At 46.6% G+C, this 27,408-nt stretch overlaps 1 protein-coding gene across 2 annotated transcripts in view; it reads right to left on the bottom strand.

Annotated features, from left to right (window-relative positions):
* The window catches only part of LRRC14 (leucine rich repeat containing 14), a 62,701-nt gene that overhangs the window by 31,554 nt on the left and 3,739 nt on the right, over positions 1 to 27,408 (bottom strand). For both annotated transcript variants that reach the window (XM_085604670.1, XM_085604671.1), the window contains exon 2: positions 17,650 to 18,006. In XM_085604670.1, coding sequence (XP_085460796.1) covers positions 17,650 to 17,969 — 320 coding nt within the window. In that variant the 5' untranslated portion in view covers positions 17,970 to 18,006. The remainder of the gene's footprint in view (positions 1 to 17,649; positions 18,007 to 27,408) is intronic.

Below are 27,408 nucleotides of genomic sequence, written 5' to 3'. Positions count from 1 at the left end.
GGCTCAAAGATTCCAGAGTGAAGTCTGCTATACAAAATGTATATCACATTGATTACCACAGCAAATGAACCCCAATTAGTAAACACCCCAATCAATAACAGGAAAGCATGCACTTTACGCTGAGGCCCTCAAAATTGAGACATTACTCAGAGGATACTGTCAATCAAACACATTTTTAGCATTTCTTAAATGTAACTAGGTTTAGGAAGTATAATTTCCATTCCATCACCTATAAACCATAGGAGATAAAATCCATTTAAAAAAGCATTGGCAAAGCGAATACATCTGGCTTGAACGTATTAATGTATACAGAGACAGGCATGCACAAATGATGTATGCATTCATTAGCACATTAAAGGCAGACGTTATTGTCTTGCCACTGACTGTTTTGATAGCTCATGGTCTGCCAACAAAGCTCATTTTTAGAATGCTGCAAACAATTTGCTTGTATGTTTCTGTAATCTGGAAGAATCCTGGCGCCTTACTAACCCGCCTATATACGGTGTGGCATATTGCTCGAATGCACCATATCTTTTTGTTTAAAATATTGTGTTATCTATATAAGATCCTGCAAGACAACTCCAATTTGATCGAACATCAGCTGCAGCCACTAATTGACCCCATACCAAGTGGGTCCACTTAAGCCAATACTGGGTCTTTAGCCAACAACACTTCATAATGGCCATAAGAAATACAGAATGCAAAGTGCGGTTGCTTAACATGCATATAAAGCGACCAAGTGCCACAGTTTGTAAAAGTGACAGATGAGGATATAAAACAGACTAAGCTGTACTTTGACCACAAAAGGACAGCAGGGCAAGCTCAGATGACCAACGGTAGAGTCCCAAGACCAATATCATACACAATGCCTGGAGGACAGCATTGACTAGAGGCAATTTCCTCTGGAAATGAACAACAGACTAGTGGCGCCTGATGGCAAAATCGACACATTATTCATTAGAATGGATCACCGCAAGGAAAGCATGGACAAACAAATAGGCAACCAGGTTGGACATGGCCAAGAAGAGAGTTTCTGATGTCTAGTCTTTCTGATGCCTTGATTGTCTAGAGGGCACACCGGTTCCATGGCCCTATTCCCCTGCCTGGAGCATCTTTCAGTCCCATAATTGCCAAGTTGCTAAACCACCATGACAGGGATGTGGTTATGCATATGGTCTGTGGGGGAAAAAAAGGATACAAGACACCAAGGGGCAAGAATCTTCTATTCAGATTTCAAACAATTGGCGACAGAGGCAAAATGCACATTCAAACCAGTCAAAAGCATACTTCGGGAAAGACAAGTAAAATATGCAATGATGTATCCCAACAACCTGAAAATATTGATGTGAGAAAAACACGGATCCTTACAGATTCAGCTAATATTCTGCAAAAAAATGGTCTGGAAAAGATAGACAAAAATGCAACAGCAAGGCTTCTTCCAACGCTGGCAGTGAAAAAGATTTGCCTACTACAACTGGACCTACTGTGATAAATTAAACAGTAGTCTCCCTTCTTCAGAAAGCATCCTCATCAGACCAGTCAGATCCATAACAAGTTACCAGGAGCATCAATAACCTGATTTTTCTAGATTTGCATAATTAAACACTGGTAGACCTTGGTATTCAGATCAATCACATGAATTCCATCGGATTTATGGACCAAGACTAGTTCAGGTGTGTTTTATGCACACCCAGGACATTCTCAAATAGTAGGAAAGCTTTGGTGTCTCCTATTAATTATTCCAAGGTTAATAAAAGAATAACTGAAACACTGGCAAATTTGCACGTGATGGGTGGCCCGGACATGATTGTCTGCAACACAGATTGGTTTTGCTCCTGAGACAGTTAGGTGAAAATACTGCTTGGTTATTAGCACGCAGGCAGGAAATCCAGCGTCCCACTGTGCTATGACCAAGATGAGAGCTGTCTGCCACCCGCTCCCAACATTCAACAGTCGGAAGGTCAGCACAGGAGAAGTTAGGCGGTAAGTTCAAGACACAAGCAACATACTTGTGAGGAGCTGCTGCAATGTTAAAGAGCTCCAGCATTAAAAGACAGGGTTACAAGTGGTGTTAGGTAAAAGTAAGTTATTTTATTAAAATGGCTCCAGTGTTACGGTCGGTATGAGGGTGAAGGTTATGGTTACTTTTTATTTACTTTCATCTGAAATAATTAGGGGGTTGGTCAGTAATGAGGGTTAGGTTAAGGTCACTTTTTATTTAATTTAAGTATAAATAAACAATATAGAAATAGGCTTGGGGATGGGGTAAGGATTCTAGTTTAATTTTAATTAAAGATGTGTTCGTGTTGACATATGGGTTAGGTTAAAATTACTTTAAATTTAACTATAGGAACAATAATGGAGGACTCAGATTGGGATGAGCAACAGGGTTAGGCTAACAATTTCATTTAGGGGAAGAGGTGTGGTGCTGCGGCCATGGCGACTGACCCTGGAATCTGGGGATCACGGTTCGATCGCCGGCGGTAGATTAGCCCAGAACCTTGTGACTCTGGGCAATAGCTTGCTTAATCTTCCGGACGGCCCCCAGCGCCTAGAGACCCTTACGGGTGATTGTTTGCGCTTTATAAATGTGGATTATTATTATTTACATTAAATTTTAAAAAGTGCTAGGGTTGGGGGATAATATATATATATTTTATATTATTATTTATTTAAAATTACATTTAAAACCTACCTTAGCAATATCCTTGCAGTTGAGGTAATGACTGCAATGTAGTAGTAGATTAAGATAGTCAACCCTAAGGTAGTGAACCTTCAGGAGGTAACATACAGCAAAAGATTGTTTGGTAAAACAAGGTAGTAAAACTTAGAACACTGGGGTCAACTGAATAGAGGGCCATTCACAGCTGGCTGGTAAGGATGACTGCCATGGAATATCTTGTTGATCTTTGACCACATTTCATTTTATGGATTTGGAGATAGTACATTGTTTGACACCAGAGCCTTGAAGACCAAAAGCAGCAGCTCGTCAAGAAAGAGTATGCTCCTGAGTTCCCTCGGTCTGATTCATACCTGCAGCTCTTGTGCTTTATTACCGTTCATCATTTTTTTAAGTGCATTTAGTCTTGTCATCTCATTCCTCATAATTAACTTTATATGAACATGAAAATAAGGCAGAATCAGTCAATGTACAGAATGTGGCTATTGCAAGGAGCTTTCAGCACCTATGTTGCAAACCAGTGAAATATTCCCAACAGGAACACACAGGTGTTGTACATAACGGCGGTGCTTGAACAGTCCTGGATTTCTTATCTGGTGGGCCCGGCACAGCAGCCCTGTCCATTGACAATCAACTATCCTGCCCCAGCATGCACAATCGATCATCTGCCCTAGTGAATCGAGTAACACTCGTCAATGGGACAAGAAAGATTAAAAGAGCCCCAGCAAGAACAGCACAATAAAACTTGCATTTTTCAGCAGACACTGGTGTCCAGCCTGTATGATCAACAAAGAAATACTATCTATGGTACAGAAAAAACAGACCACAACGTCAGAAGAGCCACAACTGCAATGTTGTCATGAAAGAGGGCATTATACAGCCTCAGTGCTCAACAGTGTACCGAACTCCTCACATGACAATGAGTTGAATACAGATCCAATGTTTTCATATGTGCTCTTACTGATCAGTCCCCTCATTGTGAGCTGCTGGTTCTAACTTGCCTTTTCTGGATTGTATGTTGCCAGACTATTCAGTGTATTTTACCCATCTTCAACACATTAGACATTTTGGCAGCTGCCCTTTTCTGAAAATGTCTCCGGTACAGTCCTAGTTATTCTCAAATCTTACCTGCGCCAGTGATAACAAGCATTTGCAATGCAATAGGTCTCGCATTATTAAAGTTTGAGATATTGGCATTGCTAAATAATGCAACACCAATAGCTCAAACTTTAATAATGCGAGACCTATTGCATTGCAAATGATTGTTATGTTAATCTTGACAGAAGTGCAGGATTACATTGCCCTGGACACGCACGCACACACACAAACATAGGCATGCACATACACACATGCTTCGACATACACAGGCAAACACACACACACAGATGCTTTCACATACACAGGCAAACATACACAGGCATGCACATGCACCCAGGCATGCACACACACACAGATGCGCCCAGGCAGGCACACACACACAGATGCGCACAGACGCCCAGGCATGCACACACAGGCCCAGGTACGCACGCGCACACACACACACAGATGCGCACACATATACCGGCACACACATAGGCACGCACGCACACATCTCCAGACACAGATGCTTTCACCTACACAGGCAAACACACAGATGCGCACACACGCCCAGGCACACACACACATAGGCACGCACACATACACACACAGATGCATTCACATACACAGGCAAACACACACAGCCATGCACACATACACAGATACGCACACACGCCCAGGCACGCACACACCAAACACACACACATACATTCATGTTTCCGTCTGCGAGGCTGCGAGAAACAATCCATTCCAAACTCAAGTAGAAACCCTTAGTGCACAATTTGCCCCACACCCGGGATTCCGTTTTGGATGCAAACTTCTTTTTGCAGCACATCAGGATGTACACAGCCCTTGGGATACAGAAACAGTGTCCATCAGAAAAAAAAGGGAAATTGTGTTTGTAATAAAAGAAACGACGAGCTACAGTGCACACCAACAGTCTGGCTTTTTTGTCCAGCGTAGCTTGGTGTGAGAGCAGGTGTAGGTTAAGGGAACCGAGATGTCAGTCAGCATTATGTGAAGTAATCTGTGTGTCAGAAAAACACAGAAAGCGGACTTTGGACAGTGCGTGTTATCACACACCCTGGCCTCTCTCAACCCTGCACCTTTCCTGGTAAACAGACTGAAGTGAACAATAGGTGCTAGCGTGAGAACCGACAAGGGAGACACGTGATCATTTTACAGCTGCCACCACTTCCCCAAAGCGGAAAGGAAAAAACACGTTATATATCTGTTAGAGTGCGCTCACAGCCAGCGTAATTGCGATGAATAAATATAAAAAGAAGGAAACGCGGAGCAAAAGGCGGGGTAATAAATTTTTTTAATTTATCTCTTTGCCCCCGACTGGGTTTGTCGCACCCCCTCCCCCGCTCCCCCTCTCCCCCACGCCCCGCTAGTGTTGAGGGTCACGGCCGCACCGATTGAATCATTTCAGGGGAGGTGTATACCGAGTAAGAGGAGTCACCAGAGTAACTGGGTCGCCAACACGAAATATACTGTAGAGAGCGGGTGTACTCCTCCAGCTCCCAAAGAGACGGTACATCGGCGTATCCAAAGTTGGGTCGATGTCACAGGGAGAGAGCACAGGGTTCATCGGGGCAAGGTGACCAGTTTATGCTCCTGGCCCCAGACTGGAGAGGGTTTCGATTATCTCCGAGACTATGGATTTTAGACCTGCTTACCCCCCCTTCTCACCAGGGCTCCATGGGCGGTGCTCGCGTTCTCCACCATGGCCGGCGCGGCTCTGCTGCAGAGATTACAGCTGGCATATGAGCATCGACTTCTCATAGGTGGTTGCAAAGTACGAAAAACTAATTGGCACCAAAGCTAAACTAGAACACACTGCTGCAAACAAAATAAAAAATGCAAAGAGGGCTGAGCCGCAGCCAGGGACACTAACCAGTTCTTCGGAAAGCAGCAAGAACCTGCGAGCGCTGGTACCAGGAAGAACAAGCAAAAGAGAAAGCAGCTCCACACATGCGGGCCGGGGACAAGACCTTGCGTGTTCTGCAGCTCCTGCCCAGTGGCGGCGTGTGCGAACTTCAACACCGCCGGACTTTTAAATAGTGCTGCGGAGCTCGTGCGGCCCAGGGAGGGGGACGCCAAACAGTACAGGAAGTCCGGCGGGAGCCCACCCCGCCTACGTGAATGGTGCATGGTGTGGACAAAGCAGGATTTCAGGCGGGGCTCCTGTGAGCAAAACGGAGCCCCGCGTGTTGCTGCAGTGACCGGCAGGAAAAGCAGAGGAGCAGCGCAGAGTCCCAACAAGAGCCGGTAAGTGTTTGGAGCGCGCGTGCGCATTTAAAAAAACAAAATGAAATAGCATGAGGCTGCCTAGGACGTGCGTGTTAACGAAAGTGAAACTGCATGCTGGCTTGCGAGGGAAGGGGGACAGGAGATGTGCACGCCGCGTGGCTGTAGGCGCGTACACCAACTCAAATCCGCCGAGACCATGCACGTGCCCATCTCCTGTCCCACTTCCGAGGCAAGTCAGCAACAATAGATCTCGCTGGCGACAGCGCTCCGCGCTGCGTTCGCCAGGCGAGACCTAAAAAGCCCCTAAGTTCTGGATTCTCTGTGCCCTGTCCCTTTTAACTTTTTTTCATAATTTTGAGCCACTCTGATTTTTTTTTCTGTTCAATACTAACTCCCTATCAGTGGGACTCGAAAGCAACTGCTGGAAAGAAAAAAAAAGTTCAGCCCACTGGAGAGACTGAAAGAAATGGACTGGTGTTCTTAGCCTGGTACTATTTCCAGCAAGACGAAGGCCTCTTTTCCACCCTCTTCCCATTTGTACCGCCCATGCAGCAAACTGATTAAGCTGTATTGTGTCTTTCCTTGTAAGGTGCTATGTCAGAATGGGCTGCACTAGTTGAACATTTCTCCCGTTTTGAAATCCATCCAGAGATGTGTTTAGTTCAAGGGTTGGCCCTGATTTATCATGCTCATTAAAGTACAGTTCCTCTTTATGATATCTGTCCTTTCTGTTTAAGGTACCATAATTCTGTAAACAAAAGAAGGAAAACCTGTAATGTTCCAAGCTTGCACCACCCCTGCAGAACTTTCTGCATTACGCTCTATGGTGGATTTTGTCCTACAATTCTTTTTGTAAATGCTTAACGACGCAAGTGTTTGCACACCTTAACGCTATATTTACTTTTAAGTTCCTTTAGGACAGGCATCTCTCATTCGTTGATTTCAGTGGCAAGCTGCCCTATTTAAGCCTGGGATATATATATACTGTAGCTACATCACTGTGACTTTCAGTTGGAGGTGGACTGCAGTTCTTTTCTCATGAGTGGAAAAACCCACTCTAAAACAGTTGGGTCTTTAAGGTCATAAAAGCCTATTCAGTTAATTTCACCTGGGTCTGCTTGATTCAGAACCACTATACCATTGTGGTCAAGGTATCAAGAGAAGGACCATTCAAGCCATTAGGATTCACAGAGTGACAATGTAGTGAGTAGTAAATCATTCTGAAAAAGGAGGGTAAGTAGGTGCTGCTGCTTTCACGTCATCCCATTATTAAGGTTCTCACCTTATCAGGATTGAACCTCATTACCAGGGCTTATTCACGACAAACCTTATATTTTGGTGGACATAGATGCAGTGTTAAATTTATAGTAAAATAAGTACCAGGGCCCTCATCAGGAGGCCACTGCAGCTTGCAACATCCATTGCCCCGTCCAGCGCTGCCAATGACATTACCAACACAGCTAATGACCACTGCACTCTTACAAATGTGACAATTCAGACTTTTTCACTTGGAGGCTCCGCTGATCCGGGAGCCCTTGGAGAGAGCAGCATCGACATCCGGCGGTATCTTGCTGCTCCGTCAAGGGAGGCGGCCCTCGAAGGGAGGTCTCGCTGCGCCTTTCTCCTGCTGCGACAACCTGTAGCAGGAAGTTGGGGCTCGAAGACTGTCCTCGCGGCTTAGTGAATCGCGGCGGCACCGGGGAACAGCACTACAAAACAGGCCCACAGAGCGCCCTGACCTGCCGGCTGCACTGGGACATATCCACCCCCACTTACCCTTACACCACACTAACGGGGCGAGAGATGAGGGGCCACCAACGCTGCCCGCCCCTGCATCTTGAGTGCAAGCCTGTTCTCTGCCCCGCTTTCTTGGCCTGTGGGCTTCGGCAGCCTTCTCAGCACTCTTCAGACCTGAATGGACTGGGTCCTCTCCCTGCTCTGCTTTCCTCAGGATTGCTTCCACTCAGAGGGCTGGCAGCGTGAGAGCAGCCACCGCACGGAATGAGCCAGTGGGACGGGTGGAGGCTCAGCACAGGCCTTGCAGGACACCCGCTCCCTACGGAGCACTGGGGGACCCCCACCAACCTATACTTCAACGAGTGCTGAGGGAGGACTGCAGTGCCCCCCATGCCATTTCATCCCCCTTACCCCCACCACAAGGGCAGGCGAGCGCACTGAGAGGCCCCCTCTCCTTTCCCCCTTTGGATTATATGTGTAGCGCCTGCGGTCCACACTGCATGGGCAGCAGCGCCTAGTGGCCTCTCTCCTTCTCCGTTTGCTGCCTCCTGCCTGCCTGGAGGATTGGCATGCTGGCCAGCCGACTGGCAAGATCGCATGCCGGCTCCGCAAAACCGACCCTCCAAATTGCAGCCATGACCTCTGGGAAGCCTACCGAACAGCTCCTTTTCACGGAGGTCATCATGCAGGCCAAAGCAAGGCCCGCCTCTTCTGAGGGCTCCTCGGAACACACAATGGACCTGATCCTCAAGGAAACCACAGCAGTGGGATACAGATTGGGGGTCATGGAAGCAAAGATGACGGGCCTCACGGCGGAGACACAGTCAATCTGGGCGGACATCACCTGCTCCCACGACAAAGTGGAGGGGCTGGACCTATGCCAGTCAGTGCTGGGAGTCCGAATCAATCACATCCTAAACACAAACCACAAACTCCAGGACTTGTGTGACATCACTGAACTAGAGGGCATGAGCCGCAGGGACAATGTCCGCTTCTTTGAAATTCCGGAAAAGACTGAAGTCCCTAGTTTTCTTCGAGACCTGCTACCCAACCTACTAGGGCTTACCTTCTCACCCCCTGGAAATGCAGACGGCACACAGAATCCGGCCGCGATGGCCTCTTGCATGGGAGAGGCCCATCATAGCTTGTTTCCTCTGCCGCGAACAGGCGCAACAGATACTTGCAGCGGCATGGTCGCATGAGCCCTATGACCCTGAAGGACTTAAGAGCCACATTTACTCGGACTTCTCTAGGGAGACAAATGAGAAGAGACAAACTTCTTGCTGTTCAATTGTGACATAAAGTATGGCCTCTTTGAACCGGCTGGCATGTGGGTCACGAAAGATGGCAAACCAAGGGACTTCCACCAACTCCAGAGGAACTGAGATCTAACCTGGACGGACTGCAAGTCCGGCACATGGACACAACTATGGCTCCCTCCACCCCACTCATCCCAGCCCTGGTTATGCTGCCACCAGGGCCTGACGACTCCCAGCTCTGCAGAGTCAGACACAAGGACAGGTCCCACCAATTACAGAGCGGCAGTGTGACGGTGAGCAAGACTGGGTGGGCTGATGCAGGACAGGGGCACCACAAGTCCCGCTAGCCGCTGAAGACTGGCCCACCCAATGAACGATATACCCAGTGAATGTTGTTGCATCATTGTTGTCTTGCATCTCCATAACCGACTGATGAGTATGGTCACCGTTTAATGTTCACGGATGGTTTGCTTTTGTTCGTTATAGTTTGCACTGTTACTTTTCCAGGCCTTCCCATGCTGCCTGGCAAGTTGGTCCCTTCTGAGTGGGTGTGGTTGGCTGGAACCTGAGCCATGATGACCGTGGGCAGGCGGGCGAGTTGGTCTCCCCTCCGAATACACAGGCACAGGTCGAGTCTCTCTCACACTTATCACACCCCATCATGCCCACCCTGTTAGGTTGCATCTGAAACTGACCCATCACTGGATCACTCTTCCATGCCCTCTACGGTCCTCCCAGTGGCTCCATAGGCTACTCCACTGCGCTAACCCAGTCTATACAACCATTCGCTCCTGCGGGACCTGCGAAGGGTGAGTTTGCAGCACATTCTAGACATTCCTACTCCCCTCTCTGCTCCTTTTCCAGTTGTCGAGATCTGGTAAAGCGTACTACCCCACCCCATGCTGCAGGGACCGCGTGGACAACCCCTTCGCCCCACCACCCCTCCCACCCAGGCTGCCATAATTCCCACCATAGGTATCATTCTCAGGACCCACGCTTGTTACCTAGTTTACCAGATTAAAGCCCGGACTCCGTAGACCGGCAGATTTAAGTTATTGTGTGTCTGGTTCTGCATCTTTACATATGTTGCCAGTTTTGCTTGTTCTCCTACCTGATTAGCCTCCCTCACCCATCCTCGGCTCCGCACAGTCCCTACCCTCCTCGTCTCCCTCCCCCTTTTTTGATCCCCACTCCCCATCCATGGGTGGGACCTCTGGTACCGTTCCGTACCATATCTCCCCACCCCCCTGGGCATATACTTCTGTATGGGTGCCCCCCTTCTGCCCCCTCTCTTACACTTTTTCTCCTTCCATTCCCATCTCACTTCATTACTCGTTAGCTGTGCCCCACATCTCTCCTGAAGCAGCTTAGCGGTTGACCGCACACTGCGCTTAGAGAGTCGAGGCATTCCCCTCCCCTTTTATCCTCCATCCTTTGGTTCCATTTTAGCATAGTATTTCGACATAGTACTTCAAGATGTTGCCGCAGTAAGTACTGAATGTCATCTCTTGGAATGTGAATGGCTTTACACGTTATATGAAATGCAAAAAGGTGCTTATTTACCTTAACTCTTAACATGTAGACATAGTGTTACTCCAGGAAACCCAAATAATGAGCGCGGAGGCTGAGAAGCTCCGGTGTGACTGGGTAGGCAAGGTGATACATAGCTGCTGCCGCCTGCCGCGGGAAGACAGGCTGACAACACCTCAGAATTGTGGGGGTGGCTATACTAATAAGAAAGACAATCCGCATACGGTACTCAAGATGTTGATCGGCCCAGAGAGTTGGTACGCCTTAGTAAAACTGTGTGTGCCGGTGACAGAGTGCTATATATAGGTGCAATTTATGCGCCAACGGGGCCAAAAATGCCTGTTCCTTAACCATGTGCTGACAGAGATCGATGCCACCAATCTGCTCTTAGGGGTGACTGGAACCTGGCATGGGATGCGATCTTGGACCGCACCGGTCCGGTCGATGCATTCAACAATGCATATTGGACCCTTCTGTGCAACCTTCTAGTGGAACAGGATGCTCCGTGGTGCCTCCTTCATCCTGCAGACAAAGAATACACCTACATTTCACTGGTGCACATCTCCCAATCAAGGCTGGATGTTTTCCTCGTCGCCCGGACCCAGCTCCCCATTTTAAGCGATGCAGCCATAATTAAGGGTTTGCTATCAGACCACTCACTCATCCATGTATCGACTGACTTGAGCCTTGCAACATCGATTCACAAGCCTTGGCGCCTCAACCCATCCCACATTAAATAGCCCACAGGCAAGGAACAGCTTAAATTCCATGTCGGCACCTACATAGAGTATAACAAAGGGCCAGTGACCGCGACTCATACCCTTTGGGCAGCGACTAAGGCCACCAGTAGAGGCCAGCTGATGAGACACAGCTGTGCTCAATAAACAGAGTGGCACGGCAGCAAAGACTTTTGGGAGACATAGCTGACCTCACGCATCTCTATATGGCCTATCCCTCAGCTGCCATTAGATGCAGCCTTGAGAAAGCACGCATAGATCGCTATACTTTCTTTACCTCCAAAGTGGAATACGTGTCACAAAGATTGAAGTACCTTCACTACGAGCATGGAGAGAAGGCGTGCAGGCTGCTGGTGGCGCAGCTGCAGCAGAGGGAAGCGACGAGGCCATCCCCGCCATTAAAACAAACTCCATTATCAGCCTCCCGCAGGAAATCGCGAATGCATTCTCAACCTACCACCGAGACCTCTACCCTAACATATTTACGGATTTGAAAAGGATAGGTACCTTCTTCGAGACAATCCACTTACACGGCCTCACCGAGAAGGGTAGGGAGTAACTCCAGGGAGAGATCCCTAAAGCGGAGATAGCGCAAGTCATCTCTAACCTCTTGTATCATAAATCCCCTGGGGAGGCAGGCTTCATGGAGGATGAAGTCGTGGATTTCCTCGATGATGCCTAGAAGGAAGATGGCCGGACGGGTTCCTTTGGCTTCCACTCCAACAGCTCATCTCCCTCCTTAATGGAGACATCAAGATCCGCCAGGAATTCTGGTGGCCCGTCTCAAAGGGTTTTTTTTCTACCGGGTCCATCATACCCAATTAGGGTTTGTTCCGAGCCGATCGTCGCACAATCATCTTCGCATGTTGGCTCATGCCGTGTGGCTGGCCAAGGATCTGCCGGAGGAGGCTCTGGCTCTATCACTGGATGCGAGGATGGCCTTCGACAGGATAGAATGGGATTACGTAATGGCGTGGACTTTATGTCCAAGGTCCAATGGTTTATGATCCCCCACTCACCCATGGCACAGGTCAACTGCAGCATTTTTCTCTTGGACCCTTTCCCGGTCCACAGGGGGACATGGCAGGAGTGCCTGTTGCCGCCTTTACTCTTCTTCCTTGCCATGGAACCCTTGGCTGCTGCAATACGCCAGTCGGAGCAGATAGTAAGAATCCCCACTCCAGGTGGCACATCAGCGCTATACTTGTATGCAGATGATATTCTGCTCACACTCTCAGCATTCTCCTCTTCCATCCCGGCACTGCTGGAGACTATCACCACCTTTGCACCCATATTTGGATAAAAGGTTAACTAAAGGGAAGAGCGAAGCCCTGCTGACTTCGAGAGTGACTGCCTGAGCCGCCATAGACGACTATACATTTCAATGGAAGTCCTCCCAACATAAGTATTTGGTTATCTATGTCTCAAGCTTCTGAGAAAGGTGTATTAAGGGCTTTATATGGGGGAAGATGAGGCCCCGTTTGGTCACTGGTAAAATAGTCACCCACAGATCTTGCAGAGGCCTTGGTCTCCCCTCTGCTGAGCACTACTGCATGGCCTTGCAATTGGTGCAACTTACTTATAGGGAACCATATCACCCCCTCTGTAGGTCGAGATAGAGAACTGTATCACGAGGGGCCCAGCAGGCATGCGCTCCCTGTATATGTCAGAAGCCCTAACTTCAGGGCCTGCATAACCCTTTGATCCGGGAAATTTTCAGAACATGAACGCAGGCTGATAGGCTCCTTTTGGTAGACACAAACATCCATGACAAGGCGCCCATATGCTGCAACGTCAGTATCCGCATGGGGGAGGAAATGCTCAACTGGGGCCCCTGGCACGAGGCGGCAATTCTTGCCCAGAGTCATCTCATCTCTCAGGGGACGCTAAAATCCTTCGAGACGCTCCAGGAAGTATTCGACCTGGCCCCAACCAATAGTGGAGATGCACGAAACTACGCCATTACCTCACAGGTAGACAGGATGAAGTCGTGGATTTCCTCGATGATGCCTAGAAGGAAGATGGCCGGACGGGTTCCTTTGGCTTCCACTCCAACAGCTCATCTCCCTCCTTAATGGAGACATCAAGATCCGCCAGGAATTCTGGTGGCCCGTCTCAAAGGGTTTTTTTTCTACCGGGTCCATCATACCCAATTAGGGTTTGTTCCGAGCCGATCGTCGCACAATCATCTTCGCATGTTGGCTCATGCCGTGTGGCTGGCCAAGGATCTGCCGGAGGAGGCTCTGGCTCTATCACTGGATGCGAGGATGGCCTTCGACAGGATAGAATGGGATTACGTAATGGCGTGGACTTTATGTCCAAGGTCCAATGGTTTATGATCCCCCACTCACCCATGGCACAGGTCAACTGCAGCATTTTTCTCTTGGACCCTTTCCCGGTCCACAGGGGGACATGGCAGGAGTGCCTGTTGCCGCCTTTACTCTTCTTCCTTGCCATGGAACCTTTGGCTGCTGCAATACGCCAGTCGGAGCAGATAGTAAGAATCCCCACTCCAGGTGGCACATCAGCGCTATACTTGTATGCAGATGATATTCTGCTCACACTCTCAGCATTCTCCTCTTCCATCCCGGCACTGCTGGAGACTATCACCACCTTTGCACCCATATTTGGATAAAAGGTTAACTAAGGGAAGAGCGAAGCCCTGCTGACTTCGAGAGGGACTGCCTGAGCCGCCATAGACAACTATACATTTCAATGGAAGTCCTCCCAACATAAGTATTTGGTTATCTATGTCTCAAGCTTCTGAGAAAGGTGTATTAAGGGCTTTATATGGGGGAAGATGAGGCCCCGTTTGGTCACTGGTAAAATAGTCACCCACAGATCTTGCAGAGGCCTTGGTCTCCCCTCTGCTGAGCACTACTGCATGGCCTTGCAATTGGTGCAACTTACTTATAGGGAACCATATCACCCCCTCTGTAGGTCGAGATAGAGAACTGTATCACGAGGGGCCCAGCAGGCCTGCGCTCCCTGTATATGTCAGAAGCCCTAACTTCAGGGCCTGCATAACCCTTTGATCCGGGAAATTTTCAGAACATGAACGCAGGCTGATAGGCTCCTTTTGGTAGACACAAACATCCATGACAAGGCGCCCATATGCTGCAACGTCAGTATCCGCATGGGGGAGGAAATGCTCAACTGGGGCCCCTGGCACGAGGCGGCAATTCTTACCCAGAGTCATCTCATCTCTCAGGGGACGCTAAAATCCTTCGAGACGCTCCAGGAAGTATTCGACCTGGCCCCAACCAATAGTGGAGATGCACGCAACTACGCCATTACCTCACAGGTAGACTGGACACTCAAGCTTGGAACCCCCCACCCACCTTACCCCCCTCATGGTGTTCACTTATCTCACCACCTGGGGCAGTTCAGAGGTGTGATGTCAAGACTGGATAATCTTCTGATCCGCCATCTGTACTCCCAGCTACAGACAGTGCAACTGGTAGCGAAATGGCAGAGTCAGCTTCCGGTAGAATATGAGGTGCATGACTGGACCGAGACCCTAGGTAACCTTAGCTGAATAAGTGGGAGGCCCGGATGAAATTCTGCCCTTTTAAAATCTTGCAGGAGTGGCACTGGACACGACAAAGTGAAAGTCAGCGAGCAGCTACCCCACTCCTCTTGTTGGTAGTGTGGAAATCGACACTGTGATACTGTTCACATACTACACGATTGCCCTGACATCCATGCCCTCTGGGGCAAAGTGGGTTCCACGTTGAGGTGAACAATAGCTGTATCCAACCCAATACCGCGCCATCTGATTCTGCTTCACGACATGATGGATTCGCCCTAATTGTCCCACCATGAACGCAGATTGTTCAACACAGCACTGACAGACGTGAAAATCTGCTTTCTCCGCCACTGGTGCTCCATACAGGCACCTATGCACAACGAAGGGTTCATTGAAATGTATAAAACAGACTGCTACGAGAAAATCATTTACAATCAGCAAGTTAGGGTGACACATTTCTTCTCATATGGTCGTCCTATATGAAGTGTGGTCAATGACGTGCTCGGCACGGTTGTAGTGTTACCGATTTACTGTATCACTCCCCCACCCTCAGGCATGTAGTCAGGGATGCTAGCTATGCGGACTCCTCAGTTTTGCAGAGTTCTGTCGACAGGGAACCTAATCCCAGAGTGGATGATCTTGTTGGGTATTCCCCCCACCCCCTCCAGTGGATCCTCCTTTCTCTCCCTCTCGCCTCCCCGCCACCCCTTGTTGGAAACACATTCCCCCTCATTTTACCTTCTTTGTGGTTCTCATTTTATGCAACAATATCCAAGCATTTTTCTGCCATAATCTGTTTGTATAACTGTGACTATCACATGTGCCAGATTGATTATCCCTGTATGCCGATATCTGTAATAATATATTTTGCTATTCATTGGCTTTGTTCCATTCTTCCAAATCTAATCAAAGATGTGCAACAACAAAAAAGAAATCTTGGAGGCTACAAGGATGTGGGTCATGACGACGACCTGCCTGGGGCAGCGGGCGAGCGGTGCTATGATCATTGAATTTGCGGCGCTGTCCGTAAATCAAACCAACTCAGAGCCACGCTTTTTTCAAAACTCCCTGGTGTCCCCGCTCCAAAGCAGTATGTGACGTCCCCCAGAGTGCCCGATCATAACGCCAGATTGCAAGCTGTCAGCGTAATAAAATGCAGTTTATTTATTCAGTCTGTGACACACCAGATGGCAACAGTAAACCATGTAACATGCGACTATACATTTTATATATCACCTGTTTAGTTTAAAGATAGTTAGCTTGAAAATGTGCTTTTTAAATAGGGAAAAGTTTACTGAAAATAGAACAAGATTTTAAATTTTAAGTTAAAGGTGTAGAATTAAAAAAAAAAAATACAGCTTTGCGTTATGGGAGCTATTGCTTATGATGCTGTCCTCAAGGTGCAGATAATAAATTTGAGGTTGTGTTAAACCCTCCCGCCCTCCCCCCCTGAACCCTCCTTAGGTGGTTCGGGCTCGCTCGTTACACTGCATTACCGTGTCGCGAAATAATACATGTCCACAAAGTGTGTCACCAACCTGAAAAGTTTGGAAAGCTGTGCTCTAATCACTACTTTTGAGAAAACATGAATACATGAGAGTCCCATGGAATGATGGAGATCAATAGAACAAATAGACTGCAAGCATAACAAATCAGGAGCGTCTGTGATGGTAATAAGGACAAAAGCTACAATGGTCTCCTCCAAATACCTTAAGCTATCATTGCAGGGTTTATAAGGAGGGGCATCAGAAACCACTTTAGGTACTCCGTTTTCGCTGTCTGTATTAGAGTGCATTTTTGTCTGCACTGCTGGACAACAAAAGAAGAAAGATGCCGATTAGCTCTTCTTTTTTTCTTAGAGCTCAGGTATCATGGAATACTGTGATATTTGATCTTTAGTGTAAGGAACAGACTGAGGAACAGCCTCTTTGGAAGTGATGGCACGATTACTTAATGTTAATCATTACATAAAGTCAAACTCCTTTGCGCCATAGTTCTTATAACCCACTAACTCCACCTGGAAATGTGCTGTTTAGGCTGAATAGAATGTTGTCCTGGTAGGGGAGTCACCCCAAAAGCATTGTTTGTGCTTAGACGTAATCATTAACAAAGGTTTTGGGGCTTGTAAAAGACAAAAAAAGCTTTTCTAATGAGTAGGTGGTGAACAGTGTGCCTTAGAGCAACACCCTCCTCCTGCATACATATACGCAGTAGAACTCCTTCCAAGTTACAAACTAGATGATAATTATAAAGTTGAATTATTTTTAATGAAGCAAGAGAATGAGAATATCATGCATAAAATACATGAAAAGACTTTCTCCAGTCTGACTTTTATGGGAAAAATTTACGAATAAAACATCTGTTACACTCAGAGAATTTAGTAATTACTAGTTTGCTTTAGTGAGAGTTTTCAAGATACTGTCCACTGGTCTAGACTCTCAGCCGTAAGAGGTGCTGCGACTAAAATGATTGTTGCTTGATTTAACTGTGGAGATATTAACTCCCAATAAGCAAAAGAGCCTTCCTGATCACTTCTCAATTCGGAGCAGACACCAAAGGAATAGGCAACGGAATATTGTTTTACAGAAATAAATGAGCAACCTTCACTCCGCTTTCTCGTGCCCCCTGCTCCAGACCTCTGGTACCCAGAGTTTTGTCTGCTTGGATCCGATGGTATACGGCGGTAAATCTCCACAAAAGACACTCTTTATGGCTTCATTCACCATCTGTAGTATCACACTCCCACTAATTGGGGATTTTGTAGCCTGTCACTGCAGTCACATAGAAAATGACTGCTTAAGCCAAACTACAGCAGGTGTTATACAGAACAAAGAAACTCGTTACCTTGCATTGTGTTGTTGGTCACCCAATTTAAGGCTGTCATTCAGGTAGGCGATCACTCCCAGTATCACGGTCTGGACACACAGCTTGCTGGGCTTCTCCTGGGAGCCATGACCGCCAGTGTTCTGTAGGAGCTTTTGAAAGCTGATGACACTGAAAGGCCAGCGATGGACCAGATCATGAAGTACGAGTGTCTTTTTATCGACAAAGGCAGCTTTGAATAAAACTGGGTACAATTCTTTTGGAATAAAATCCAACGCCTTGCGGATGGATGAATGGTCAGACACAGCCTTCTGAGCACAGAGGAACACCAAAGAGCACATGATGTCAAAACAGCAGGACAGGCAGGACTCTGCTCATCTGTGGCAGAAGACAGAAGATGAAGGGGTTAATTTCTGTGCAAACGTATATGCTATATAAGGTCTACAAATTCAAAACTCTCTACTATATCAATCTTTTAAACAGTTCGTTAGGGATGGAAAACCTTACATAACTAACCGTTTTGTTTACCGTTGCACAAGGAATAAGAATGTGCATACCAAGGTGAACATGTTTATGGCAACTATATTGTGAGTGGATGGAAAATAAAAGATAGAAGGGGTGTCAGGTATACAAAACAAAGGCAGCTTATTGTCAGTACATTTTTTCATTGTTTGACTGCATCACACTTCTCTGAAGAAGTTTGGATGTTGCACCCTGTGTGCAACTAGAACACAGAAACGTTTCTGTCCAGTGTGCCACCCTACAATAGAATGTGTCCTGCAACGTGGTGGATATTTTAAACTTTTACCTGAATAGCAAAACGAGTATATGAAACATATAATCTCATTAAAGTACAAGTCTATTCTTGCAAATACATTTTTATTTCGTATAACTTAGTTCTAAAAGTACTGCGACATTTGCACCACACGACTGCCCTCTTGATAAAATATTTCCCTCATCTTAAATGTCGTACTCCTAGATTGAATCGACATGCCACTTACCAAGCCTTGGCGGTGAGGCTCCTACAATTCTTCCACTTCTGTGACAGAGTTAAGGACTTGCAGGATACTTTTCGCTGTTACCACGACATTATTCAAAGCCACTGCTTACCTTTTCGTTTTTCTGTTCATGTTATGTCATACGCATTTGTAATGCGCAAGATCACCCGCAAGAGTATCCTGGTGCTGAACAGGCGTGTGTGCCTAGCCCTGCCTGACGTAGGTTGAATCAATTAAAAAGCCAGGTCTTCAGCTTCTTGTAAAATTCAAGAATATAGGAGGAGGTCTGATGTGGAGTGGGGGGCGGTTCTATGCTTTAGGAGTGATGCAAGAGAATGCCTGTCCTCCTGATAGCGTCCTGTGTATGTGTGTGAGTACGAGTCCTGCAGAGAGGTGGTGTCTGGGTGGTTCCTGCAGAGAGGTGGTGTCTGGGTGGTTGGTGCAAGGAGATGCAACTGTTCAGGTAGGAGGACCAAACTTGTATAGTGTCTTGCATGTGTGTGTGAGACGTCTGAAATGACTGTTTGTGTATCAGGAGGTAGAGGAACTCCTGGAGGTGAAGCGTGATATAAGCTCTCTGTGGGAGATTGAGGGCGACTCTGGCTGTTGAGTTCTGGATAGTTTGTGTTTTATTGAGTTGCTTTGTGATTCTGGCGTACACAGTGTTCCCATGGTCAAACTTGAGGATGACTAGGATGTGAGTGACAGTTTTTTCTAGTGTTGCTTGGAAGCCATTTGAAGATATTCCTCAGCACCTTCAGGGTGTGGAAGCAGGATGCACTGACAGCGCCGACTTGTGCAGTTATGTCCAGTTTTTTGTCGATGATTATTCTAATGTTCTTTGCATTGGTGCTGGGTGTGGATGTGGGTCTGAGTTCAGACAGCCAACAGTTGGAGTCCCATTGTGAGGTGTTCTGTCCGAAGGTCACTACTTCTGTCTTGTAAGAGTTGAGATTTTCATCCACTTAGCTAATTTGGTCATGCAGATGGTGAACTTGTTTCTTGTGTTGGGGGTCTTGTCTGAGCAGAGTACGAGTCATCAGCTTAGGAGAGGATGTTGACGTGTGCATGGATAACACTGGCCGGAGGAATCATGTATACTTTGAAGAGGGTGGGGTGGAACCTTAAAGGCACACAGCAGATGAGTTTGCTGGCTTGTGAAAAGTAAGGTGCCAGGATGACAGCTTGTGTTCTATCCATTAGCAGTTCCAGGGGAGAGTGGGTCCTTGGATGCCAATATGTTGCAAGCGCCTCATGAGCATGGGGTGTGGGACCCTGTCAAATGTTGTAGTGGGAATGAGGGTTGCATTTGGCTTCTCTTTAAGGATCAAGACAATGGGTGCCGTCCTCTACATTGGTTAGGTCTGAATCCAGACTGCGTGTTGACGAGGAGCTGCTGTTTGCTGAGGTGGTCAAAGAAGCATCGGTTGATCTATTTCTCTCAATGGGGTGTCAGTTGATTTGTTTCTCTAAGACCATTGTAGGGTATAGTAGGAAGGAGATGGGTCTGAAGTTGGAAAGCGAAGCTGGGACAGAGGATGGTTTCTCGGGCAAGAGCATTATGGTGGCATGTTGCCAGGTGTCCAGGAATGTGGTTGAGTCGATGGAGGTGTTGAGTTGCGACAGTGACAGGTATAGCTGAGGGTCAAAATTGCAGTATACGGAGGTGATTTTGTTACAGAAAATTTTCGAGAGCCTGCTGCAAAAGTATTGTGAGAAGGTAATCTTGCTGGAGGCGGCAGAGGAATGGTGAAGTCTTTGATGGTGAAGATTTTCTTGCTGCTGTTTAGTGACGGCATCGAAACGAACTGCAAGAGCTCTGTGCTTTGTGTTCCGTATCTGCTGGTGATAGTGAATTAGGGCTGATTAGAAGAGGTCTTTATCTGGGTGTCTTGAATTGCTTTCCACTTGCTGCAGTGGTGTCTAGTCAGCCTGAGTACCAGCTGGCCTGTGGTTAGGCTCTTGCAGTTGGCTTGCGCTTGAGGGTAGCCAATTCAAGATAATGCAGTGGTAACAAAGTTACATAAAAGGAAGAGCCTTTATCAGTGGTAAAAAAAAAAAATCTTAGTCGCAGTCAGGAACCACCTATACTGCCAGATCACTGAGAAATCAAGTGTGTAGCTGCTGGCTTGAAGTTGGGTGAAGTGAGGGTGCAGAGCAGTGCCTCATGAAGATCCTTACCGCTATGAAGGATAAAGCAGGTGCTAGGATCCTCACCATCAATGGTCGGCGATTGAAGCTCGAATTAGATCAAGAATCCACACTTAGGGTTGCGGCGCGTTCAGTCAGTACACAAGGAGGGTCTGCTTAAAGAAACAGGAAACACCAACGTTTCTCATCTCTGATCTGCACAGGAAGTGACTTGACTGGATCTCTCATCGTCTATCTGCACAGGAAGTGGTTTCACGCTCATGGCATCTTGCACTTCTTCCCCCCTCCCAAGACCTACTTAATAGGAGTTGCAGTCCCTCCCCACACCAAACTATGCACACCTATCATTATAGAGAGAAGTCTCAGAAGAGAGGCCAGTACCTCCGCAAACCAGTCATCTGAGAGAAAGGTCTGAAAGGAGAGGCCAGTCCCTCTCCACACCCTACTAGGCACAGCCATCATTACAAAGAGAGGTCTCAGCAGAGAGGTCAGTCCCACCACACATCTTATTATTCACACCAGTCACCTGGGAGACAGGTCTGAAAGGAGAGCCCAGTCCCTCCTCACACCCTACTACGCACAGATATCATTACAGAGAGAAGTCTCAGCAGAGAGGCCAGTCCCTCCACACACCCAACTACACTCACCCATCATCTGAGAAAGAGGCCTAACAGGAGAGGGCAGTATCCCCTCACACCTGTCATGCGCTTCTTATGAACTCACATATGACGTCACTCATGACATGCTCTGTGACATTATTGATGACATCACTGATGACATCATCCAAGCTTCGTCTTCTCTCATATTGCTGTATAAATTGCCATGGCCTTACACGTAGCATAGTTCACATTACCAATCAACCAAAGATATGTGAGAAAATCTCATTGAGTATGGTGTTAAATCTCTATACAACCGTTTAGAGAAAGCAAAACTAGTGAATGCCAATTCTGAAACAAATGCCCTACTACGGACAGATTTTATCTGTATCAAACCCATGACACATACCAAACCTACATAAAGAAATGAAGTTGATATCATTAGAGAACTGAGTACTGTAAACAGTGATTACTCTATAGTGAGAGTTTACTTTATACCACAGTTTACAAACCCTGAAACTTTCATAAGACACACACTACAGACAATTGAAAAATATCTACAAACAAAGTGCGCACACCATGCAACAGTTGTTAAAAAAGCATTTACAATGCAGTAGGTCTTGCATTACTGATAGTTTGAGGTATTGGCGTTGCAAACAATAATGCAACACCAATAGCTCATACTTTCAGTAATGCGAGACCTAGTGCATTGCAAATGCTTGCGTGGTGAGCCAGGAATCAGCATTGTATGTCTCAGTGAAGTACCGCAAGCCGCTCCTAGAGGTCCCTAGTGAGCAAGGCACTAGCACTGCATGTCCAGGTGGTGTACCGCAAGCTGCTCCTTGAGGTCCCTAGTGAGCAAGGCACCAGCACTGCATGTCCAGGTGGTGTACCGCAAGCTGCTCCTTGAGGTCCCTAGTGGGCAAGGCACCAGCACTGCATGTCTCGGTGCAGTACTGCAAGCTGCTCCTAGAGGTCCCTAGTGAGCAAAGCACCAGCACTGCAGGTCTCGGTGCAGTACCGCAAGCTGCTCCTAGAGGTCCCTAGTGAGCAAGGCACCAGCACTGCATGTCGCGGTGCAGTACCGCAAGCTGCTGCTAGAGGTCCTTAGTGAGCAAGGTACCAGCACTGCATGTCTCGGTGCAGTACCGCAAGCTGATCCTAGAGGTCCCTAGTGAGCAAGGCACCAGCACTGCATGTCAAGGTGCAGTACCACAAACTGCCCCTAGAGGTCCCTAGTGAGCAATGCACCAGCACTGCATGTCTACAAAGTTGGAGTTATTGGTATTATAAATGGCAATTTTTTTTACCTAGCCATGTTGCAGGGTTCAGTACCATATGTGGCCAAAGTGGGACCTCTTTTAGTCACATATGGCACTGCACCCTGCAGAAGATATGGTAAATCCACCCTACCCATAGTGCATTGCATGCAAGACAGTACTACGAGTACATTCAAATAACTATTTCCATATATACAAATAGTAGCTTTGAAACGCGACAAAATAATTATTACATCAATTTCGGGTTAGGTTGTACTCTGTGATGAGCTGATGAAGGGAAATTTATAGACAGTCTCATATAAATGTGAGATGTTCTACTGAGTGAAGTAACCACTGTCAGCCTAGCTTTTGACCAAGTGTGTGTCCTGCCTGAAGCCTTTTTAAGAAAATAGTGCCTTGAGGCTGTAATTACAACCTAGGGAGTAACAACACATGTAACAGGGGGGTGTCCTCATGGGAGGTTACAAGAAGAAACAGGGCGGTACTAAGGAGGGACTACTAAGCCTATTTACCAATGAAAAGCCACCATTTACAAAGGACAAGGACAAGAGCCAACTAAAAGGATGGGCAGAAAGTGGGCAGAGCTTTATGCCCATATCCTGAATACTCAACAAAACGAAAATAGTGCCAATGCTGCACTTAACTTTGAAAAGAATTTTAACCATGAACTGAATAAAACAGGTTCACTCTCAGCCACTTTTTCCGTTGATTTTAATCCAAATTATTTTCATGCAATAAATTGACTTATTAATTTGCACGGTTTCATTATGACAATTGTAGCATATCACAAATAGAAAAAACAATACACCATTGATATTTACATTACATAGATATATGTGAACGACACCTCCACTAGCATACTCCAATCACTCAGACAAAAACAAACACACTTCTCAATCGCACTGACTAAACACTGTTTGAAACAACGAATTTTAATGTAATAGAAATACATCAGGCCATCAGCAAATATCATTTAGGACAGTTATAATATATTGCATTTGATTGTTTAGTGGATGATTGGCCAAAAGCGAAGATAGGTCTACGCGTTTCGAATCCCTTCGCATGCGGGGATTCTCATCAGGACCAACACTCTCTACAACTGAATGTGCACAATAAAGGCTTTCAATGTGGAACATAAATCCGTCAAAAGCCTTATCAGGCTAATGTGGTGTCTCAAAGGTGCTTCTGTCGTCTGGCGTCAAGGTGTAAGTGAACTGTATTCACGGTTTAGCGGTCGGCTTGATGAGAATCCCCGCATGCGAAGGGATTCGAAACGCGTAGACCTATCTTCGCTTTTGGCCAATCATCCACTAAACAATCAAATGCAATATTTTATAACTGTCCTAAATGAGATTTGCTGATGGCCTGATGTATTTCTATTACATTAAAATTCGTTGTTTCAAACAGTGTTTAGTCAGTGCGATTGAGAAGTGTGTTTGTTTTTGTCTGAGTGATTGGAGTATGCTAGTGGAGGTGTCGTTCACATATATCTATGTAATGTAAATATCAATGGTGTATTGTTTTTTCTATTTGTGATATGCTACAATTGTCATAATGAAACCGTGCAAATTAATAAGTCAATTTATTGCATGAAAATAATTTGGATTAAAATCAACGGAAAAAGTGGCTGAGAGTGAACCTGTTTTATTCAGTTCATGGTTAAAATTATTTTCAAAGTTAAGTGCAGCATTGGCACTATTTTCGTTTTGTTGATTATATATGGCTTGGCCTTGCTGCCATTGAGTCAAAACCCAAGTTCGTTCTTCAGCCATATCCTGAATACAGCATGTCCCGAAGAGACCTAAAAAGACACTATTCACTAAAAACAGTGCCGTAATACAGGCCCCCGCGGTGCGGGGGACCCCGAGCTGCAGGGGGGTCCCCCTCAGCACAGGCCTTAGAGCTCCGGATTAAATCCGGAGAGGGGGCCCCCTCCATATACCTTGCAGGGGGGCTACCTCAACTTTCGTTACGTCACTTGCTAAAAATAACCAAGATCTGAAGGTGCTAAACATTCTACTACCTGCACCGTTCATAATACGGTGAAAACTTTACAGATAGTCCATCTTCTGAAGCAAAACAAGCACACGTACATAGGTTGGTACCTGGTGCACACAATCTTCTATACTTACACCCATTAGGTGGGCCCAAACAGTACAAACTTAAGTGGAAAAGTAATATGATAGTTATCCGCCACAATCGGAACTATAAAGCAAATGAGCACTCTCATTGGATGTTCAGCAAAAATGTCATAGACCATGTCATGAGAGGTCATAAGCAGTGCATTGCGGAGGCGCAAGTTATAGTTAGAGCGGCTAACTATAACTGGTAAATTTCAGTATTTTTTTAGGTCAAGCCTGGGCAGCGCATGCGCTGCTCTGCGAGGCATGCTGTATTGAGGTGCGCCATAGAAGCTCTGCCCATTTCCCACCCATCTTTTTAAGTGGCTCCTGTTAATGTCCTTGCAAAATTGTTGCTTTTCATTTGTGAAAAGGCTTAGTAGCCCCTCTTTGGTACCGCCTTGTCTGCATTTGTAACCTCCCATAATGACTGGACTTTTTACTGGTGTTGTTACACGGTCTGCTTTATAAGTTGATGAGCACTGTATTTTTGGGGGGTTGGCCAGCTCTGGCAATCTGTTGCCTCTCGCCCGCACGCACTCCCTCCCTCCCTCCCGTCATTGCTCAACTTAATCTCCCCAGTGCCGTCCCAACACCACCATCTTCCATCCTCCCTGCTTTAGCATTCCGCATTTTGTTTCCGTTAGATCATCATGCATACTGTGGGCGTGATGCCCGTTTAACGAGTGCCACACTTTATTTTGCTTGCAGCTTCAGCACTGCATCTCCCCCCATCCACAAAGCAAAGAAAGAGTGCAGTACAAGGCTGTTACTAGGTGTCCCTGCGGAGTTATAAACAGACCTCTATTAGCAACATAAGGAACTTCACCCACAGGGACACCTAGTAACAGCATGTGCTAGTGCACCCTATCATTGCTTCATGCATTTTCTTACTTGCGTTTGGCCTCGGGTTCGGCGATAGCTCGCGCATTAACAATAATTGCTAGGGATAAAAAGATTTTCAATGCAATTGCTCGAGCATTGCTGAAAGTTTGAGCTATTAGCATTGCATTATTATTAGCAACGCCAATAGCTTAAACTTTCAGCAATGCGAGACCTATCGCATTGCAAATGCTTGTTTTTTTTGGTTCAAAACATGAATGTTCACATTGACAAATTCCCCTAACTATAAAGTTACTTTAACCTTTATTTTTTTTTCCAGTGAATAGACAGACAGATAGATATATAGGTGTTGGGCCTGCTTTTCATAGAAAGAACAGCTTTTGGTTTGCTTATAACTTCGGCCCAGTTTGACAAATCTTCACAAGACGTACCCAAAACAAGTTCACCCACATCAGCTGCTTCCTGGGAGTTTTCGGGGTGATCTATCAAGCAGGGACCATGAAAAAAGGGGGGTCCGAAATGCAAAGGCCCCATGCATTTTCCATGGACTTCTTTAAGACGTGTTACAGCAAAAACTGCTTAACCGAATTACACCAAATTTGAAAGAAAGCATCTTGGTGTATAGATTATGCTTGATGTAGATCCGTTCAGCAGTTTTTAAGATATTAAGGTTTGAAAATAATTGTATACCTGGAAGGTTGGGTCTGCGAGAGTCTCCAGAGAGACTTGCTGGAGTGACAAATTAAAAATAGTGTTCTGATTGGCCCAGGGAGCTTTATTTCCCATGGCCCATATCGCTCCCATGGGTGTCAGATTCCCACCAGAATAACCGCTCTGATTGGCTGCCAGCAGCTTAAGAAACATGTTGCTGGCAGTCATTACAGAACTTGGGGACTTATTCCCAGGTCTTGAAATATTTTTTTTTTTTAAATAGTATAAGGAGGCAGGGTAGGGATACCCTGACCCAGTAGGCCCCATGGGGTAAGAGGACACCCAGAGGGACCCACTGGGGCCAAAACAAAAAGTGAACAAAAAAACTAAACAAGAAATGCTGACTCTCGCTTGATCGGGGAAAAATAAAAATAACGGCCTGGCACACCCCCAGGGCTACGGCTCATGCCACTTGAGCGGAGAGAACCAGCCTAACATTAAAAGACTTTAAAGACTACTGTAACCACAATTTTATACGCTCCTTTCCCTGCCCGCACTGATCTTGGCAAACATTGCACTTTAGTTAAGGTCTCTGTGGTCCGCCACGGCTCACGCTGCTTGAGCGGAGGGAACCAGTCTAACATTAAAAGGCTTGTCAGACTACTGCGACCACAATTTTATAGCGTGATTGACAGTCTAGTCTTTCTCATTCCAAGGGCTACAAAAGAGACTTCCTGGCGCAGACGCAGCGCCGGCACACCAAAGGCGAGCCCATCTGAGCCCATCCACCCTGCTCCTTCTTAAAAAAGGTAACTAAAAATGACTGTTACAATACACCAGTGCAAACCTAATGGATAATAGGGATAAAGCTGTCCAATGCTATACCCCCAGTCTGCTCAGTACCTCGATATTTCCTTTGGAACACAATGGCCACCAATCTCATGTGCGCTCTGCCCACCTCACAGGAGAATTGGAGGAGTAATGGTAACCCAAGCCAGCCAGAGCACAGAATAGTCTCTCTCCACCACGGCTCAGCAGCAGATCCTCCATTAAATCTCGCTACAGATCAGTCTCAGATTTGTGGCATCTACTGTAATGCTCGAGTCATCTCCAAACATGCTGTTGATTTATGGGGATCTCC

Source organism: Triturus cristatus, chromosome 5_1, assembly GCF_964204655.1.
Source record: "Triturus cristatus chromosome 5_1, aTriCri1.1, whole genome shotgun sequence".
In the NCBI taxonomy this organism is placed as follows: domain Eukaryota; kingdom Metazoa; phylum Chordata; class Amphibia; order Caudata; family Salamandridae; genus Triturus; species Triturus cristatus.
The sequence above is the reverse complement of the archived record's forward strand: the minus strand, read 5'-3'. Positions and strand labels throughout refer to the sequence as shown.